At 36.4% G+C, this 21,805-nt stretch overlaps 1 protein-coding gene across 3 annotated transcripts in view; it reads left to right on the forward strand.

Annotated features, from left to right (window-relative positions):
* The window catches only part of LOC149806742 (myrosinase 1-like), a 36,714-nt gene extending 20,806 nt beyond the window's left edge, over positions 1–15,908 (forward strand). For all 3 annotated transcript variants that reach the window (XM_089978346.1, XM_089978285.1, XM_089978221.1), the window contains 7 exons: positions 729–856; positions 1,896–2,153; positions 7,914–8,097; positions 10,248–10,481; positions 11,009–11,147; positions 12,063–12,247; positions 15,341–15,908. In XM_089978346.1, the coding sequence (XP_089834472.1) occupies positions 729–856; positions 1,896–2,153; positions 7,914–8,097; positions 10,248–10,481; positions 11,009–11,147; positions 12,063–12,247; positions 15,341–15,618 (1,406 nt within the window). In that variant the 3' untranslated portion in view covers positions 15,619–15,908. The remainder of the gene's footprint in view (positions 1–728; positions 857–1,895; positions 2,154–7,913; positions 8,098–10,247; positions 10,482–11,008; positions 11,148–12,062; positions 12,248–15,340) is intronic.
* Positions 15,909–21,805: the final 5,897 nt, after the last annotated feature.

A 21,805-nucleotide genomic window follows, 5' to 3' on the forward strand; every position in this document is an offset into this window, starting at 1 on the left:
ATCGTCCTTGAAGAAATGTGTCTTAAAAAGAAACGTTTATAGAAATTTCAACCAATGATAAACCCTACAAGCCCCAGATGCTTCAACTTACCGAACGCGGTTCTATTTCACATGTTCCATTTGTGGAAATTAAACGCACGTCTGCAACAGCCTCTAAATGCCCTCAGTTACTGCCCATTGACTCAAGACAGATTCAAGCTGACAAGCCGGCGCCTGGCATACAGAGTGAAGCATATCTTTTGCGTTCACAAATAGGTGTAAGGCTTAACGTTTGCTTCCTAAGTATTCACAGAATGATAACAAAGCTTCAAAACACATTGCAATCCTGTGGTAACGTGTGTCAAAATTGTATCATACTATAATGACTCTATCATGAAATAGTTTGAGATACTTGGTTTACTTCAAAGGACAAACAGGCTTATCTGCCTCCAAATTACTTCCAGTGAGTCTTCAGAACCCATTTATCTACCCTCCACTACTCCCTTCCCCTTGGACTGGTACTTTCTCAATATGTCATTTTTATCTTTGGCTGGATTATATTGATATGATCGACAGCAGTCTGAACTATTTGCATGCTTTAATACGTTAATGCTTGTTACCTCGGACCTAATCGACACTATTTTTTCTTATCTAACAACTAGTAGGATCTTTTGAAGTATATATTTACAGCGACCCGACATATTGACATGAAGTCACTGATATGCCTTTAGCCTTGATGGACATTTCAGGGAAGAGTGAGCATATCTGGGATCGTTTTTGCCACGCAGGGAAATGCTGGAACGGTGCTACAGGTGATGTGGCTTGTGATAGCTTTCACAAGTACATGGTGGATGTTCAACTATTGAAGAAAATAGGGGTAGGTTAGTCTATATAGACACACACACACACACACACATAGCCATCTATATGTATGTATGTATGTGTGTGTGTGTGTGTGTGTGTGTGTGTGTGTGTGTGTGTGATTTCCCGCGCACTGTTTCAGTGCAATTAGGTTAAACTTTTGAGTTGTTTTGTCATGGATTTAAATAATCTGTGTTGGCCGTTCTTCTCTTTGTGATAGAGTTACCGATCCCAAATTTCGGTCGTCGTTGTGTTAGGTGTGAAAAGAGCGTCTACGTATGAAATGTAATGGCAACACAGGCAGGAAGCTACTAAAGTTATTTTATCGTATGTGAGTGGCTGGAGTGCATTTCAAACTCCCAGTTTCTGTCCACCTAGTATGATAATAGTCCTCTGAGAAAATAACATTTTTAATTTGTCAGGTTTGGGGAATGGGAGGGGATGGCTGGTACAAGGCAACTCTTTACAGGCGCAATGAGTTTCGGGGTTGTGAGTGCGAAAATATCCTTTCACATCTATTTACTTGTTTTTCTAACATACTCTGAAGTTCATTTAGAGCAGGCTATTCGATAGGATATGGATCCTTAACCCGTACTGTCTGTTTTGGGGAAAGTAGCAAGGGGAAACAAAATATCTCCATTTGTGAGAGCCGGCGTTACATAAATATGAAAGTATTTTAGCTTAAATCGTCACAGATCTGATTATGTATAAAGACCGGGGTTGTCATATTTTCACTCATCCAATATATGATGTAATTGACTAGGTGATGGTGATGGCGTTTGGAGACGGTGTAAAAGAAAAATTCTCCCTGCTCATTTAGTATCCACTTTTATGCAAAGTTTATTGCTTCGTCTCGTGATCGGTAAAGTACTTAAATCGTACATAGGAAAAAGACTTTACGTTGATGTAAGTTATGAATGGCAATAATTTCGAACTGCTCAAGATAGACACCTTGTTTTAACTTGTAGAAGGGGATTGCGTGTAGTCAATAGTTTTCCATATGTAATGACAGGAACAAGTTCCTATAATATTATTGTTAAGATCTCTGATTTTAGGTGACCCATTATCGTTTCTCGCTGGCTTGGACCCGAATTATTCCGAATCCGCTGACGGGGCAGGTAAATAAAGAGGGTTTGAACTACTACCATCAGCTAATAAACGAGCTTCAACGGAATAATATAATCCCTCTGGTGACCATTTTCCATTGGGATCTGCCTCAGTCCCTGGAAGACATAGGTTCCTGGGCTAACGAGTCTCTTGTTGGATACTACAAGCAGTATGCTGATGTCGTCTTCAAAGCGTACGGAGATAAGGTATTGGTCTTCTAAGTGTAAGGAGACTAGGTAGTAGCTGAGGTGGCTGATTTGTAGTTTATTCATTAATGCAAGTGCCTGAACTCTCATTAGTCCTCTACTCGAGTGCACCAATCAAGGTCCTACTAAACTTACACCACTGCCGACAAAATATAAACTACTGAATTTTTTAATTTACAAATATCATTACTGTAACAAACTCCGTGCTAATTAATTTTCAGTGATGTTGGAAAATTTGACAGCGATCTAAGCTCATTCACAAGTTTAAAAGTATTGTAGAAAATGTTGCAAACTGTTGAAAATCGTAGCACCGTTAGCTAATGGATGTTAAGTTGGCTTGTTGATCATGCGATAATTTGTTTAAGTGCAAAGTACTTTCTTTATATCATTTTAAATACCTGACGATCACTGTACTTTGGAGAAATGTAGTGTTGTTATGTTGTTTACACATATGTCAATCAATTGTGGGAAGAAATAATCCAAGACTTCATTAAAATAAAATATGCTGAATTGAACGAATGGTTAATCAAAACTTCTACAAACCCGTTACACAGGTAAGCGAAGAAAATCAAATCCCCTTCTGAATGATACTCACAGCAGTGGCAAACAGACATTGTTCACATTCAGATATATCAAGCAAACAGTGTTAAATACAAGCATATTTTGACAATGATAGCATAAATTTTCGGAATATGTATGGGCAGAGAGACTATAAAGAATACACGACTAGGGTGACATGTAGGGCGTTTTCACACACATGTTCAAGCGAAGAAAGGCTGAAAAGATATAATCTAAAAACAGGAAATGGTTTTCTAAAAGAGCAATGGATGATTGTTAGACATGGAGCATCTGAGAAATTTTCAAGTTACTCTGACAAAACAACTTCACTAGTTGAGAGGTGTAGCAGAATTCTGGAACGAGAAATTGGGAGTATTGAATTCAAACCGACAATAGACAATAGGCTGGCATTCTATTTAGATTATTTATATGCTCGTTTTGTCTGTGTGGCATAACAAATAGGTGTCCTCTTTATCCCTGATAACACTAATTCAAATCATTATGGATCATTTAACACAAAGTAGGGTTTTCATTTATCATGAAAATTCTCAAATGCATTTGAAGCATATTATTCTACATTATCATGAACAATTTGTGTAACTAGCTGAATATGCTGTGCATCATTCAATAAAGAATTATTTAACTTCCAAAAGTCTTTTCCTTTGGGTAATGTTTGGAATTCAGGTTTAATAATCACTATGTGATTATTTGTTCTGTATTCAGATCCGATCAAGGTTTCCTGGATATTTATAGGTTACTGCATTTGTATGGGAAAATATGAACGAGTTTTGGGATGGAATACTGCACGACCTTGGGAGTGCAGTATATCCTTCCGACAAAACGAGTTCATATTTTCCCATACAAATGCAGCAACCTTTTTATTATATGCTCATTTTTTATTCTATCTAAGGTTTAATTATATAAGCAAAATACACTACAAGAAACAACGTAAATGAATGAATGCCGTATTCCAAACTAAATACACAAGCGCAGATTTGTCATTACACAATGACATCATTATTAATGCGCACATAACTCCGCCCAGATAAATTTGAACTTAGTCACGCGCTCGACATAACTTTCGAAAGAAAATGGCGTGTCTAGTTAAAATTGAAATTTGCAGTCATATTGTGAATGAATGCGCATTGCAACGACTTTTCCATTTGACCTGGAATGAATTAATTTTGGTATTTTGTTTCGATTCGACGAAAGTTTGTGATTTTGGACTGGATTCATCTGTGCAAATTATACATGAAATACATCGGATTGAAGTGGCGCGGGAGAAGCGTGTTTACATCTGCAAATGTGTTTCTGTTTCTGTCACTGAATGTTTGAAATCATAATGTGGGAAAAATATGAAGTCTTTCAATTGCAATTATCAAAAAAGACGCTATGGAATTTAATGCTTATTTCATTTTGAGTGCAGTAAGGAGGATGCAACTGCACTTATCATCGAAATTACAGCAGAATTTCGAAATGTGTAATCCAGATTGAAAACCTATGACATGGCTTATGTAATTCGGATTTGCAGAATTAAGAAAATACATTTTGAGGAAATTCAGGATGTAAAACTGTAAGTATATTTTATTTTGCCATTCTTATCACCAGCTAAAGAAGAGAGTATATGACTTGTCACTTGTATGTTATTTGTAAGGACCTTATCTTCCGTCTGTTATATAATGTAGCTAGCCTAAATCCGTAACATTGTATCAACGCGGAATGTGCCAAAACAGCTGTGTTTTTTTGCAGTCCATGAAACATGTTTTAGTTCATTCAGAAACAAATTTAAACAACCACAACGTAAAGAGCCTCTTACGCGAGTGTACATGATTTGTGTACAAATCTAAAGTGCTGGCGTCTGCGTCCATTGTTTGTTTATAATAGAAAGTAGTTCCGTTATGCACGTGAATGTGTATTGTCGCGCGAGTTCAGTATCGGGTAATATTGAACGATTCTGACAATGTAAAGTTAACAGGGGGAAAAATTAGCATAAATCTAACCTTATTTTAATAGATTTGTTTTTCTCCAAGTATATGTGAGCGCTTGTGTTTAATATATCAATCAAATCAAATTCATGTCATAGATCCAGAACCTTTAGCTTGCCATGGGACTACGATAGCAGCATAATAAAATATACACATTAGTGTTAATGGTTAGTTTAAATATAGCCTGGTAAAATTACATTTTCATTATCTCAATTATCAATATCCTTTGTCATCACCTCAGAGAAGAGTGATTATCTTTTTTTTGGGGGGGGGGATATTTATGTTTATTTGAATCCTTTTTCCATCATGAATGCTAATATCTAATATACCTAAATAATACTCTGTTACCACCTTTAATTTTATGTACAGCATTATTTAAACAAAGGAAACAAAATAAACCACTAACATCTACATGTGGATCTAATATATTTTTATATGTTGCCAACAAATCATGCATCTCGTTAAACACTGTTTAAACTTTTGATTTTGCTTTGAAAAACAGCTGATAACGCCTCTTCTATTCTTAAGGTATCTTTGTTCTTGAAAATGTGATGATGAAATACCTTTAAATTTGTAACTTCAAGAAGGTCTTGATTGTTGATGACAGCACATGACAAACGCCATTTCTAATACGTGCAGAGATTCTGTTACACAATATGAGGGAAGTCGTCAATATATCAGTACTATCGAATTATGTGGTTTCAAAAGTGACTTTGCATACAAATGTATGTACAAGATTAAAATCGGTGAAGATATGAACACAAACCAGAATGCCCATTTCAAAGAGAAAGAAGCCAAAATGCATACCCATCAATCAATTTTTCATATTGCCAGTGTATTCTGCCTAAAATACAAAAATCAAATCAATTAAAGGTTAAATCATGCTGACTTATTATAAATGTCTAGTAATTCTTAACGGCGTGCCAGTCAAGGCAAAATAATGGGGGAAAAAATTGTATGGAATAAGGGAAATAACTCCACGGAAATTTGTCCAAGTATATCTCTGTGTTCGATATTTTAAATATTGTATAGCCTCTAACTCGTACTTTAATAAAATATATCATTAACTGTTTTGGAGATTAATCTTTAGCCACTCAAAGTCCTTTACCCAGATTTTTGACATTGCACATCATTACTTCCCTGTCCTCAAAATAGTCAAATTTCACTATGTATTTTTTTTTATCTTTGTTTGTAACTGAGCAGTCAATGAACATGTACAATCTTCATAAGGAAACGCCCTAATCAACGAGGTTCCACTTGTATTGTTCAAATCTTAAGAGTAGTTTGAATTTTTCTATTTGCTTGCTTTTCCTCTTCGGTTGCATTTTGTTTCTTCATCGGCCACTAGCATACAATTATAATATCTCTCTAGCTCGCTAAACGTTTCTGAATGAAACTGCACACATTTTGCAAATTCGTGGTGTCTTTCCTTTCTTTCACTTCAGAAGAAAAGTGACTTTAACGTCAACCAGCCTATGTTATATCTGGAACGCTGTGCTTATCCATTTCAACTTCCCATTCAGTGATATTTTCAAATCATACACTTATAGTGACCATTTTAACAATTAGTTCTTTAATTTCAGTGTTGGTTTCTTTTTCACCACTGTAAACCTCTAATATCTTGCTAACTGTTGAACAACTTGTCATGGTAAGATTTGCAGTATTGTGCCAACTGTTTCCGCTAACTATGCTAGGGCTAGCCACGTACGGTTTAACCTTTTTGCAATATCTTTGCCTGACATTATTCAAATGTACTTTCACGTCTCAGATTTAAACAAAATCATTCATCAATCAGATGATCAGGACCCGGCAATGGTGCCCAAACATTTCGACCAGCCAACCTACAGTAAAGTGGCATGATTCAGTAATGACATCAATACTCACACAGCCGTTTGATACATTTAGCTAGTATGTACCCTTATATACTGTCTGTATGATCCTTTCAAACCAAAGACATTGGCTTTATACTAAACATTTAGGTACACCAATAAAGCAGCGCTATTTCAGCCACTTGGAATGCTGTTGTTGTTGTTGTTGTTGTGGGGTTTAACGCCATTTTTCAGCACACGATAGGCTATACATGACCAGTATTAATGGTGGAGGAATAACCCGGGAAAACCCCAGAAAGAACCACCGACCCACGAGAAGCTACTGGCAAGCTTTCTCACATACCCACATTGGCGGAATCCGAGACTGGAACCCACGCAGACAGTGGTGAGATGGCAGTGATTCGTAACGGAGAGCGCTTTAGACCACTCGGCCATTCGGGGCTCCCTTAGCTGAATGCAAAGTTCTATATAGATACACATAAAACAGGTTCTTTGATTGTACCTCGTACTGCAAAGTTCGAATCATCTAGCTATCAGGGCTAACACTGCATATCTCAATATGTTCATCGCTGAATTCCATCAAAGTGCATATCGAATGTGTTGATCACTGAATTTAATCTGTATATCAGCATCTTCTTTGAATCATAGCAGTACATCATTTTACATTTGAAAAAGGTAAATCAACATTGTATTCTCTTAAATGGTGTTTGTCTCAAAGTTAACATTAACTACAATTTAATCCTATCCAAAATTATAAATAAATATTAAACGTTACCCTTTGATAACGAGATTTCATTTTTATTGAACTCGTTGAATATTTATATCACTTTTCTAAAAACTGATGAGTTGGTCACAATGTAGCTTTGTTCCATCACTATTCTGATGCAATAGGTTTCGAATCAATTTGTGTTGCAATTATGAAAACCACAATTATAGCGTTTAATAAATTATTCGCGTGTTTTAACAGCATTGAGTGTTTAAATAATAAATTATCGACCGAGTCTGGGCTGTATCTCAGAAAGATTTATTTTAAGGAAAGTGCGCCATCAGTGAAATTATTTCTGTTGATTTTTATTGTCCTGTTATAGTTAATAGTTTTGCGTCAGTAGTAAGGTTTTAGTGCGCTAAGTCGAACTAATGATAGCCATTGCATTTGAAGTAATCATTCAGCCACTTTTGTTTAATTCGCTGTCAGTGGGAACAGTCCACAAGAAAAATGTCTTTACTATTTTAAATTGTAACTATCACGCTAGAAGTGCCATTAACAATTTACAAGCCGAAAATGTTTTGGTGTAACTAAGCGACGGGCTAACTGACAAACTGACTAACTATGTATTATTTTCAGTAAGCATGGAAGTAAATAAGTAAATAAGACACTGTTATCACAGGTGAAGCATTGGATAACATTTAACGAGCCATGGGTAATCTGCTGGATGGGATATGGGACGGGGGAATATGCCCCAGGGATCAAGGAACCTGCCACTCGTCCTTACAAATGCGCCCACACCATCATCAAGTCGCATGTTGAGGCCTATCACATCTATAACGATAAATATCGGATCACTCAGAAAGGTAATTCTGCTTATGAAGTGAACGATAAATATCGGATCACTCAGAAAGGTAATTCTGCTTATGAAGTGAACGATAAATATCGGATCACTCAGAAAGGTAATTCTGCTTATGAAGTGAACGATAAATATCGGATCACTCAGAAAAGTAATTCTGCTTATGAAGTGAACGTGTTTAAGGGTCAATAAATAGTTACAGCATGCGTTATGTTAACTGTGGGGACGATAGTATGGTAGTAATAAAACTCACTTTAGTTTTTAGGCATTTAATGTCTTCTATTTCAGTCGCTAATGTCATTTCTATAACTGACGATAACATAAACACTTAATCATTAAATCGTAAGTCGGGATGTGTCGACAATTTTAAGCTCTGAATTGAGCAATTAACTTTTGAAACGTTTCAAAATCGTATTCAAGTCAATCTGGGATATGATACCCCTCTCTTGACTCAGTGAATAAATCTAACGTCCTTTACTAAATAGCACCATAATAAGAAATTGAAAGACTTAATTGGTTTTAGTTCTAGTCATATCTCAATGCGACTGTGTTACGACTCTATGGTCTTTAAGTAACAGAAAAGAGCGAAAACCAACCAGTTTAGTAAAATTCACCAAATTATTTATTTCCCAAGAATGTCAAGTGAAAATTTTAAAAGAAAACGAACTTACAGTATATCCAATAGTTCCGTAACGTTTCAATCACAAGCTCAAAGTAAAAGTAATCCAAATGAAGTAAAGTTGTGTTCCGAATGAATTCCAATTTTTAATGTCCTGATATACCAATCGTCGTGAAGGGTGCTGATGTTCTAACAGTCTTGATGTCTCATAATGATATAATCCATAATGTCCCTTAATGAATTCACAATGGAATATGCATATCATTTATAAACACTCAGAGGCAATACCTTTCAAACATGATTAAAATGTTCAAATCCATAACCAAGCTGTAAAGTGTGACCAAGTTCTCACTGTTAGTAACGACCGTAATTACTTTACTTCATAGAATTATGTGTAAAACGTATTCAAACCAGTATTTGAAAGAATCCATTACATATATTATCCATGATAGCTTAAAAGTCTTTGACTCCGTCTCCGCAAGTGAGTCCATTGACTGTTATCGGAAAGTCACAGCTTCTTGAGCACTTTGAATAACTGTCTTTGTTGATTCTCTGGCGGATAATGAACGAGTGTTTTTGTTGTTGCTGTTGTTGTTGGGTTTAACGCCATATTTCAGCACACGATAGGCTATGCACGGCGGCCAGTATTAATGGTGGAGGAAGAACCCGAGAAAACCCCGGGAATAACCAACGACCCACGAGAAGATACTGGCAAGCTTTCTCACATACCCACGTTAGCCGAATCCTAGACTCGAACCCACGCAGACAGAGGTGACATGGCAGTAATCCGTAACGGAGAGCGCTTTAGACCACTCGGCCACTCGGGGCCCCCGTGAACGAGTGGAAATATAATATCGGAGAAATTAGATGTTGGCTTCGACAATTGTATGCAATCAGTGCATCACTTTATTTATTTATATTTACATTGTTTAAAACAGTTTAAAATCTTTTTTGTTTGTAGTGTGTTTTGGAGGAATAATACACTGTTTCCCTGAGTTGATTAATAGGCGCAAGTAGAAACCAACGTAATTTTTTCTAACCCCTTTACTGTTCATATTCTCCATGGATCAAAGCTGCTTCTTGCGATCGCTTCTATTGAGTTGGAGCACAAGCATGGATAAGTTAACATCATACGAAAATAAAATTCATCTATCTAATTACAGTTTCCTTTTTCTCTCTTCTTGACCATATGTTGTGCGATCCCCTTAAAAACACATATACTATCGAACGATTTATTATCACTGATAAAAGCTAAACAATTGCAACTCTATTGTTCTAATTGCAGATGCCACTTCAAAGGTCCTTACAATGTATGTTGGTGCATGTGACAGAAGCGTGGATAGATGGATGAGTGTAGATAATCAAATGTTAAACGTGCTTGAATTGATTGATTACATATATATATATATATATATATATATATATATATATATATATATATATATATATATATATATATATATATAGAAACTATTAAACAAAGGATGTTTTCATCATTCTATTGAACCCTGGTAAAGCTTTCTAGTTCCGCTTTTTAGGGCAGGTCGGCATCACTATGAATAGTGATTTTATGGCCCCTAAGGATCCAAACAATAAAAGTCATACGGAGGCTGCGACGAGGGCCCAACAGTTCAGTCTGGGCTGGTTTGCTAACCCCATCTTCAAATCAGGGGACTACCCAGAAGTTATGAGGAAATATGTAGCGAAGAATAGCCCAGAGGGGATATCCAGGCTACCAAACTTCACTGCACAGGAAATCGCAAGAAATAATGGTCCGTACTACTCTATAACTCTATTTCTGTCTGTCTTTCTTTCTTTTGTTTACCTCCATCTTATTTATTACATTTCTTTGGTGTTTGTACTATTGCTTCAGTTCCATTTCCATATCTCTTGTGATCGCTCAATATTTCCATATTTCATCCTATAATTTGTTCAATGTATTAATTATCCAGATGTTTATTCGCACATTAGATGGTGCACCTCGACCGTAAGTTTCAATGACTTCATTTCGACTTACGATTCAAGTTTGTCATCCTTCTTTAAATGGTTTCATTCAAGATTTGGATTGCATATTAGGTTTATTTACTGATTACAAGCAAATCCAATGCATTTTTCTTTTGCCTAACATTCCAAATACAGAGAAAGCCAAACATATTGCCGAAAAGTAACACTGTAGATGTAATCTTCGTTGAATTTCTAAATACTGTTTCAATATTAATGTGGGTTTTAAAGGCATATGCCCGACATTTTCAACGGATTTCTAAAATTAAATTCATTTCTTCACTTTTGTTCTTCTCAGGATCTGCAGATTTTCTCGGACTCAACCACTATACAACATCGCTTGTTGAGCCACTAAGACGAAGTGATAACTTGAATGTGACCGGTGGCTACATAGATGATCAGGAAAACATTTTATCACATGACCCAGCATGGCCAGGGTATGCTAAGGAACAATTGTGTAGCTTGGGAATAGACGTCGGTAGAATTGTGCTTGTGATGAGAGAGAGAGAGAGAGAGAGAGAGAGGCATAGAACACATTGACTTCCCCTATATGACGTTATTGGGATTTTGCTATTGTGATATTGGCTGGGCATCGTAGATGCGTGGCTTCTACTTTAATGAATCGCCCTGGTTTCCCTTAGATGCTGAATATTGTGTGGGTAGATAAAGCTCAAGATTGGTATGATATCGGCTATGAGCAGTTAGTTATTTGTTCGTAAATGATTATGTAACAACAGCCATTATAAAAGGGTTACTAAATAACGAAATTTTCGTTAACTGCCAGGGAAACGTTTGTGCCCTTAAGGCTTTAAATTCGAATTCAGCCACATGTTTTGTTTAAACTGAAAATTGTCGAATTGGTTTCATTTGTCGCTTAAATGAACATAAATACTTTCACGGTTATATCTTGCCACGGCATTAGAATAAGGTGCCTTGCCCAAAGGCTCCTTTCGAAAACCAATTCGGGCTGATCCGATGGTGAGAATCGAACCCATACTCTAATGGTCACTAGATCAACGCCTTAAACACTGACCTATCGAGACTGCAAAAACTGTTGAACTTCTCCAAGCATATATAATCCGATGTATAATGTTACAGATCTGGCTCGAAGTGGCTGTTTGTCGAACCCTTAGCTATTTGCAATTACAGATTTGACTCGAAGTGGCTGTTTCTCGAACCCTGAGCTATTCGTAATTACAGATCTGACTCGAAGTGACTCTTTTTCGTGCCATGGGTTATTTTCAATTACAGATCTGGCTCGAAATAGTTGTTTGTCTTAACTTGCTTTTTAAACAATCATAGATTTGACTCGAAATGGATGTTTTTGTTACCATGGGTTATTTTAATTATAGATCTGGGTCTACGTGGCTGTTTGTCGTACCATGGGGTTTTAGGAATCTACTGAACTGGATCAGAACAGAGTATGGAAATCCGCAGGTGATTGTAACGGAAAATGGCGTGACAGACAACAACGGAACTTTACGAGACCAGCACCGCGTGGATTACTATCGGTCCTATATCACAGAAATGCTGAAAGGTAACTTGAACTTTTTTGGTTTATTGATAAATAAAAAATGCTCGTTCTCTACATATCATATAAAACGAGCTCCCAAACACATTCATACATTGTTCATTTACGTCAACAGGATAGTTTTCTTTCATTCTACTATTGTTTTCTGTGTGTGTGGGGGGGGGGGTACTTTCAATTAGACTTATTGTTTCGATTGCGGACATGATTTAGCAAACTATTAATACGCTTTTCCAATCGTGGCATGTCTTAGACCAATTGTTTTGGCCACTCATTTTTTTTAAGATTTATAATTGACTGCGCTCTGTTTAGATTGCTTTTTTTATGTCCATTATTGAAATGACCTGAAACAATAAACGATCTGAACTGTTGTGTACCTCTGCAAGCCACTTGTATTTCATGCCATTTTTAAAAGCCATTTAAAACAGTATTTGTAATTTAGTAGATTTATAATTTCAATTAGGAATTTAGATCCGAATAAAATATTGTTGCATGGATTGACCTAGAGGAATGCATTAAATAAAGAAAAAAAGACCAGATATCAAAACAAATGTATTTTTCAAAAAGGGGAGAACTAAATCACAAATCTACAACATCAACATCGTTTTCTGATAACAGTTAAGATCTTCAATGACTGAATATGAACAGATATGAACTTAAGTAGTAGGTATCGTTCATGTTTATGTTTAAAAAAATAGGTGGCAGAAATGACCTTTTCAATAATGGGTTGCAGAAACGTCTTATCCAAGTAATATACAGTAAATCAACGAACACCCCCACCCATCCACCCACACCCCATGCGGATGTGATTTCTTCTGGTCTCAACACTGGCGAATCCTCAAAGGAGGGCTATCATACTCACAGCTACGATGAATTGGGCCATACGGGACCATGAACCCGTTTGGTTCGAATCCAATATTGCCATTCCGGGTCAGCTGTTACAACTCAGATGCCTGTAGTTCGTTTCTCGTGCACGTGCAAAAGAAGAATATAAGTGTGCACAGATGCCAAATATTAAAATATAGAGAACACAATTTACTCAAAACTTTGATAACTCAATACAGTCACATAAAATGTAAAGATTCCCATAATATGACTTGTATAGTATGCACACATGCTACACAGATGGGAAAGGCTAATAAAATAAAATTGGCACTCGTTAAGCTAGCGCATTCTAATCACGACAGCGATATGCAATGTTAAATCTGACACAATGAAAATCTAGAACAATCACGAAAGAATCATCAAAATGCAGTTGTTTTTCAATACACAAGTTGATGGTCGGCACTTAAACATTCGTATCAAGGGCAATGGTCATGAAATAAGGTTTTATTTCGAATGGATGGGTTGTACTCATAATAATTTAAGCAAGTATGAATGGATTCGTATTATACCCTATATATATATATATATATATATATATATATATATATATATATATATATATATATATATATATATATATATATATATATATATATATATATATACTTTTACATAGCTTTGTGAACATCGTTTTGTCCAGTAGAGTTTTTTCCCTTACAGTGACACTTGTTCTCCTTTACATTAATCTGTAAGCTTTATTACATAAATATCCATTGTTCTGACATGAATCAGAGGCAAAAGAAAACTTTTTAAAAAAACGATCAATTGGGCGCAAAAACATCTAAAATTGTCTGCGTCAAAATGGAAAAATTCGGGTTATGTGATGAAGAGGATTGTGGAAATAAAGACTCCTAAAACAAAATGAGTTAAAAGGTGTTCATTTGTTTTGACTGGTAAACTACTCTTATTTGTTTTTGTAATTATATCAAAGTCAGATGCAGGGAAGGGAAATTGAACACCCATCTTACCAGCCTACACAAGATTCACGGTGTCTTTTCCTGCGATCGTTCAGCTATCTAAATGCCAACGATTGTTGCGGAGTGCTGTTCATTGTGGTGGTTGTAGTGGTGGTGGTGGTAGTGATGTTGAAACTTGTGCCCTTTTACCTCGAGTCTTCATCTCAGAGTTTGTTTAGATATCTCTACATGATAGTGTGGTAAAAACAGATCCTTAATTGCTAATTGCTTTCCGCGTTCTATCCACAACCTGTTATAGTTTAAAATCCCTTGTTATAACCACTCAGCTAGCACTCATTCAATGTAATCTTCAGATAAATCCACAAACCCGGTCTGATAAAAAAAAATCCATCCATACGTGCACTCAAGACATTACAGATAAAATCCTCAATCACGTCATTTGCTCCTGTAATCAATATCAGATTGATGGCTATCAACTTGCTGAAATACAGCTAAATATACACTCTGGTCAAAATCCATTAGTATGCCCAATAGGTCACAGCTTCATTATTGTCATTTCCTACCATATTCGTGCAGTAAGAAGTCCTTATTTTCAAAATCCAATTTCTTCACAACATATATCAATAACAAAATATTTCAGCATGTTCACAACAGCTGACATGTTAGAAAATCACATCCACACCAATTCTAACACCAACACCATCCTTTGGTAAGTGTTGTAGTGAAAACCTGGAGTCAGTATAACCATCCACTTCTTGGCGATCATATTGATATCATTTTGTACATGAAGTATTTTAGTGACGACTCAATGCAGATATCAATATTTGTTAGGGAGAAGAGGAGAAAATAAGTTTTTCAAAGTGGCTGTAAGAAGTGTTTAGTAAAAAGATAATCGCAGTACCAACATTTTAAAACCCACATGTTGGCATGGTCATTTTTAAGGAAGGGTAGGGCTACGAAAACTTTGAAACAGGCCTATGTGGCGGCCACATTGGATGTATGAGGGGTACTAATTCCATTTGGGGCCACCTAGATCTCGTAATCAGACTGTGTCAAGTTTCATTTCTATCCTCCAAGTAGTTGAGGAGGAATAGCGATAACAAATATTTTGGAATGGAAGACAAACAACAGACGCATGACCATCGTACCAGTTTCTCTGGATTTGGACCAGTAGATCTAAAAATGACAACTCTGTCATGAATTGAACTAATGAATGGGTGCTGCAGATGATGTGTGCATTTTTTACTTGCTGAATTTTTCCGTATGCAGAAAACTGTTTTCTCACATTTTATTTTAACAGCTATAAATGAGGATAAATGCAACGTGACTGGTTACACAGCCTGGTCGTTGATGGACAATTTTGAGTGGTCAAATGGCTACCATGAAAAATTTGGCATACACTACATCAACTTCAGCGATCCGGAACTGAAACGCGTACCCAAAGATTCAGCAATTTTCTTCCAGAAGCTCATCGCCGACAACGGTTTCCCAGATCCTACACAAAACAACGCAGCCGTGTGTTCGCAGAAATTATTCATATCACTGGTGTTAATATTTCTGGTTTATATTCCTGGATAGGTCGAGATTTCCAGATAAAGTTAATATCTTTTAGTTACAATAAAACATTCACCTGTAGAAACATCGCCTCTAAAATTATTGATCAGTGAATGAAAATACAACTTGGTTGTAAAATATCAGAGCATGAAAGTTAGAAATATATTTGAAGATAATTACCAATATCTAAATATGAATAACCGTGTGTATATCTGTGAAAGGTCCTTTCAAGGAAAATATGAATAAAATGCTAAAAACACCTTTGTTTACACTTTTAAAAATGTATTCTTCTTAGAAATAAAATATTAAACTTTTCCATTATTCATTGATTTATAAATGATGCCACCATCCATAAAATGAATATTGATCTACGTTATGTAATGACGACCGTTTCCGACAATATCAACACCCCTTCCTTCCAAATCCCCTCCACCCCAACACCACCCCAACCCCCCCCCCAAAAAAAACCAACGAACAAAACCTGGACGTACATTGTGTCATGTGATCGTCTTATTGTGCCATACAATTGCAAGTAGTACTAAGGCTAGTTTATTATAGCATCGAATTACATCCGATGTTGTATTGTTTATCAACAAGTGAAGATGTTGTTATTATTACCTGGATAGCGACGGTAGGTTAGGTTTCACATGAAAAGCACGCGGGTCCTTAAGCTATTTCATAGCATCGTGAATTGTACACTACACAGTTAACCTGTAGAGGATACCATATCAATACACAATGCATAGTTATCAAGTTATATCAGTACTACACAATTCATGACATATTAGTGGGGAATGGAAGTCTGATTATGAAGAAATGGCTATTTCGTTTGATAACAGTGAAGTCCTGTTTCCTTTAATAAAGTGTCCTGTAACACTTATCGGTGAGTTTGTGAAAGAATACAGTACACTGATACAATTTCCATACCTTGTTGTTGACTGACTTTGAACCATTGTAGAGTGGAGTATGTATTCGATGAAATAAAAATGTCACAAAATCGTATCAATAATCCACTGAGTACCAAGGAAAAGTAGATTTTGTTTAAAACTTTAAGAGTTGGAACATAAGCTGTTGTTCTGTTTACAAACAAAATACATTTTTGTTAGTCACGAAAACTTGAACAAGCCAACAATAAAAGGTATGGAGGCCTGTGCTAACCATAAACAACATTTTACGATAAGTGCAATAACACAATGGTGCATGTCTGTTAGTTCGAAGAATAAAGAGAATAATATTAATGACAAACAGTATGATAATCTCCAAGCAGTTTGAAAGACTTTAATAATCTCTATTCATATAGTGACGAGACAAATTTTATTGCCGATACGGCGATAAAAATTTTTATCTTAACGATACACTAGTGGTAAGTGAATTGCTGTTACTATACGAATATAGAGATTTTTGCATTTTAAAAGTTTCGTTTTGGGAAACTAAAATATTCCAAATCAAAGTCTGAAAAATCAGTAGACCTTCTTTGCATTTCAAAATCTCATGTAGAGATGCGATGTTCCTTCGGAATACATCTCTTCTGAATACAACACATTAATAAACCACTCATATTTTGTTACCATCTCCTATATGAACTAAATTTTCTTCAAAACACCACTCCGTCGGACAAAATACTATACCGCATAGATTATCAACAGAATTAGCAAATATATGAAATGTGTGACACAACATAAATATTGATACGACATAAGTATTTGAAAGCCAAAAATGGTCGATCTGGAAAACAGTCATTAATTAATAATCAACAAACCTTGCATTTTCTCAGTACATTAACCGATACTAAACATTAAGCAAGAAACATTTGTGTGGAAGTTATGAACATATTCAACAGACTAGATAATCTGTATGCCACACTTAAAGAAATGAAGAATTTCTTAATTTAAGAAAATCAGTGTTCTGTAACTTATGGAAAAGTAAAACAAAATCGAAAATGGCAGGTTTTGAAAGAAAGCTAATGAATAGAAATTTGTATAACAATTCTTTTCTATATGGTTTGGTCAATGGTGTTTGTCTGTCCTTCTTTAATTCATCCTTTAGGCGATTAATAACGATATAGAAAAGTGGTGCAGACATGAGAAATCTCGATGGCTTTTTTTTTAAAAAAAAAGACAATTGGGTCACTCGTATATTTCTCTCCAAGTCAGCATAATACATGAGGTACAAAATACAATTATCAAAGCCGAGAACTAGATGATAAATATTACATAAAATATATAAACATTTATATAAAGAGGTAATCAATGCATTGCAGTCAAAGTATCTGTGAGGCATAATGGTTATTTTTTTCAATAATTTATCAAGAAACAAAAATAAAAAGAACTCACAAGCAAACAAGAAACAAATAGTCCAATTATTTAGAAAGCTCGTGTAAGCTTCTAGTCGAAAATATTGCAGTTCACGTCATAAAATTGATGTAGACTTCGGGGGTCATTCAGTCTAGATGTGCGTGGGAGTTCTCTCCCTTGTAAGTGCTGAATAAATACGTCGTCAAAAATACATTATGAAGAAATGCACCATGTACAATACCAAAATCACTGATAATATGCGACCAAACTATATCCCTCGTTATTTGTATTTCAAGCGATTATTGTAATATTCATCTGTGGTGTTCCAGTCTTATTTAGAATAAGCGTATAGTATGTACGCTATATCAATGATATACCACGAGATGCATACTTTTTTTCTAAAAAGAAAAAGACGCTTGCCGAAGTTCCTTTTAATGAAAAATGTATATAACGAATGGTTTATCATTGATACAGCGTACCTAATATACTTTTATTGTATTTATATCAAATACAAATACACATAATTGCCCTTTGAACGAATTTAGGATTGACTTCAGGCAACTGTGTATTGACCGAGTGAATAACTCCTCACATCCCCGAGTCTGTCCACTACAAGATGTAGTTCTGTGCCTTTTGTGGCTACTCACAATCACCTTTGTACATTGATAAGTTTTCTTTTTTGAGTTTCTATTTTTATCACATTGATTAAATCAATATAAGACACTTATGATTTAAACATGAAAGATGGCTTTAATGAAGAAAACACTACCAACACTGCGCGCTCAACCGTTCACATACCGGCACATGGAAATAAGTGTGGCGTAGAAACTAAGCGAAATAACTTTTACCATCATGTTTAGGTCCATCCTCGACGTTCGTCTTCGCCTGTATCTTGCTACGATGAGAGAGAGAGGGGGGGGGGGAAGAGGCGCCTTTGGATATTTTCCTAATTAATGATAATCTATTTTTGCAACATTATAAGATGGTTTAATAAAAAGTAATAACAACAACAACAATAAATCATTAAATACATTACAGTATGCAACGTGGGTATGTGAGAAAGCTTGCCAGTAGCTTCTCGTGAGTAGTAAATGGGGACACTTTAGCGACAATGGGAATTAGCATTAAAAACCACCCTGGGACACTTTGGCGACAATGGGAAATTTAACATTACGAAAACCCCTGGGACATTTTGGCGACAAGGGAAATTAACATGGGGAATAGAGTTTGGGTCTGTTGAGCGACAAGGGAAATTGAACATGGGAATAGAGTTTGGGCTTGTCTAGGGACAGGGGAATTGAACAAGGGAATAGAGTTTGGGCCTGTCTAGGGACAAGGGAAATTTAACATGGGGAATAGATCGTGGGACTGTCTAGGGACAATGGGAAATTTAACATTACGGAAACCCCTGGGGGATATAGCCTCAAGGGAATTTAACATGGGAAAAAGTCTTGGGCAACTCTAGCCTCAAGGGGAATTTAACATATGGAAATTGAACATGGTGGGTCTGTATAGCGTCAAGGAGAATTGAACATGGTGGGACTGTCTAGGGACAATGATGGTAGAGGGTCAAACACAACAGAGACAGAGACATACATACACCAGTACAAACGTGAGATTTATATATAAAGCATTACCAAGACCTGAAATCTTGCTGGGGTGTTCAAAAATTTGCATAATTGTAATGATGCTATAAATAACTATAATCAAGGAAATGCTCAACGACAAAATGGATGTGACTAAAAGTAACGCTAAAATGACGAAATTGTCCCAGAAGTTAAAGGAAAATAAACATATCCCCGAAAATTAAGTTACAATGGTTTAGACTAAAATGGATAAAATTAGTAACTACTTACAATATCAACTTGTGTGACGATCGTGGATAAACACCCATGTATCTATTTATAGCTATAATCAGCTAAAATTCCTATGAAATCCCGCTATCTATTTATACTACAACTTGTGGGTTATTCCTTTGGGAAACCTTTATAGCCTCAGCTTGAGTGACGTTCCTGTTTATGAACTCTAGTAAATATGTATAGCTACAACCTGTGGAAATCCCCAAGTCCATATTTATAGTCTCGAAATTTCCAGCGTCAGTGACGTCACTGTACTGAACACTATTGGATAAATGTCAACAGTGTTGCAAGTGGCTGACCTGAATACACGCTACTGTAGGTAGGTAGTTAGAGTGTATCTGATAGGGATAAAGTGAGTTTTGTAGGGACAAACAGAGACCAATACACACACACACACACACACACACGCACAACCTACGCGCGCAGACATACACACACACACACACACACATAGGGAAGAGGAAAAAACAAACCCCAAATATACTATCAACACAGAAGGGAGATAATACAAACCTCAAATATACTATCCATACAAACGTACGCAAACGCATACAAACCCCAAATATGCTATCCATACAAACGTACGCAAACGCATACAAACCCCAAATATACTATCCACACAAACGTACGCAAACGCATACAAACCCCAAAATATACTATCCATACAAACGTACGCGAACGCATACAAACCCCAAATACACTATCCACACAACGTCGCTAACGCGTACAAACCCCAAATATACTATCCACACAAACGTACGCAAACGCATACAAACCCCAAAATATACTATCCATACAAACGTACGCGAACGCATACAAACCCCAAATATACTATCCACACAACGTCGCTAACGCGTACAAACCCCAAATATACTATCCACATAAACGGACGCGAACGCATACAAACCCCAAATAAACTATCCACACTCGGGAAGAAGAAGAAAAAAAAACAACCAAATATACGATCTACACAACGTACGCGAACACACACACACACACACACAGGGAAGAGGAAAAAACAAACCCCAAATATACTATCAACACAGAAGGGAGATAATACAAACCCCATATCAAGAATCATGAGACTAGGAGTACGGGAAAGATCGTGAGGGCGAAAGAGAGACGTGGTACCTTCTAGCAGAAAAAACAGCCCTTTTTAGGGCTCCAAAAGATTGCCTTTTATTAAATAGGGAACCATATTTGGCTTGGTATCCCTCCTTGACTAAACTATTCTCGAAACAAACTTGACCCATTGGAACACCACAACAAACTTAACTTGTTAAACCTAACAGTGACAAAACTTGTATATGTCGCTTAGACATATTAATTTAAATAAGACCAATATGGTTATTTTTGTGTATACTAAGTACTAATATTAGATAGATACGTTAGGAAGTAGGAAATTTAACAGACTCGTTATATTTGAAGTAATTGCACAGGTGGAAAACACATTATTGGTACTTTTTATTGTCCATTAGCAAAAAACGGGACTTGATTTGAAATAAGTACGGGCTGGCGTTTTGGGGAGTACTTAACATCCATCGCTGGCTTCCTGAGCACCTTTTTTCCTCCTTTACCACGCTCGGACATCGTACACGTGGCAGAATGTGGAACGATTTCCACCTGCCACACGCCCATGTGTCCTAATGTGACGTCATAGCTGCCGACCAATCGTAGCGGGCTTAACATACTACTTGGGTTGACACCTGAGGCATTTCAAACCAACTAAGAAAAATGAGTGTGTGGTGAGACTATTCCCACTCATGTTTAAAGCCTTTCCGTCAGGTTGTTAAGGACTAGTTAGTCCTACACCTGAGTGGCTAAATTTAAAAGTAGTCTGTGAGTACATAAAAGCCTGGGGGATGAGGTTCTCTTTCCTTCCCCAGGAGTAATTAAAAATCACGCGATGCGTGATTAAACCAGTGATACCTGCTCCATTGGAGCGAAAATCACTTTAATTCAAGTAAGCAAGCAAGCAAATCCGGGTACCGTCTCTAGCACTCTTGATGACACCAACTGTCTGGGTTGTTTTCTTTCTTGCAAGCCCCTATGTTCCAC

Source organism: Sinohyriopsis cumingii, chromosome 1 (genome assembly GCF_028554795.1).
Source record: "Sinohyriopsis cumingii isolate HCF-2022 chromosome 1, ASM2855479v2, whole genome shotgun sequence".
Lineage (NCBI taxonomy): Eukaryota > Metazoa > Mollusca > Bivalvia > Unionida > Unionidae > Sinohyriopsis > Sinohyriopsis cumingii.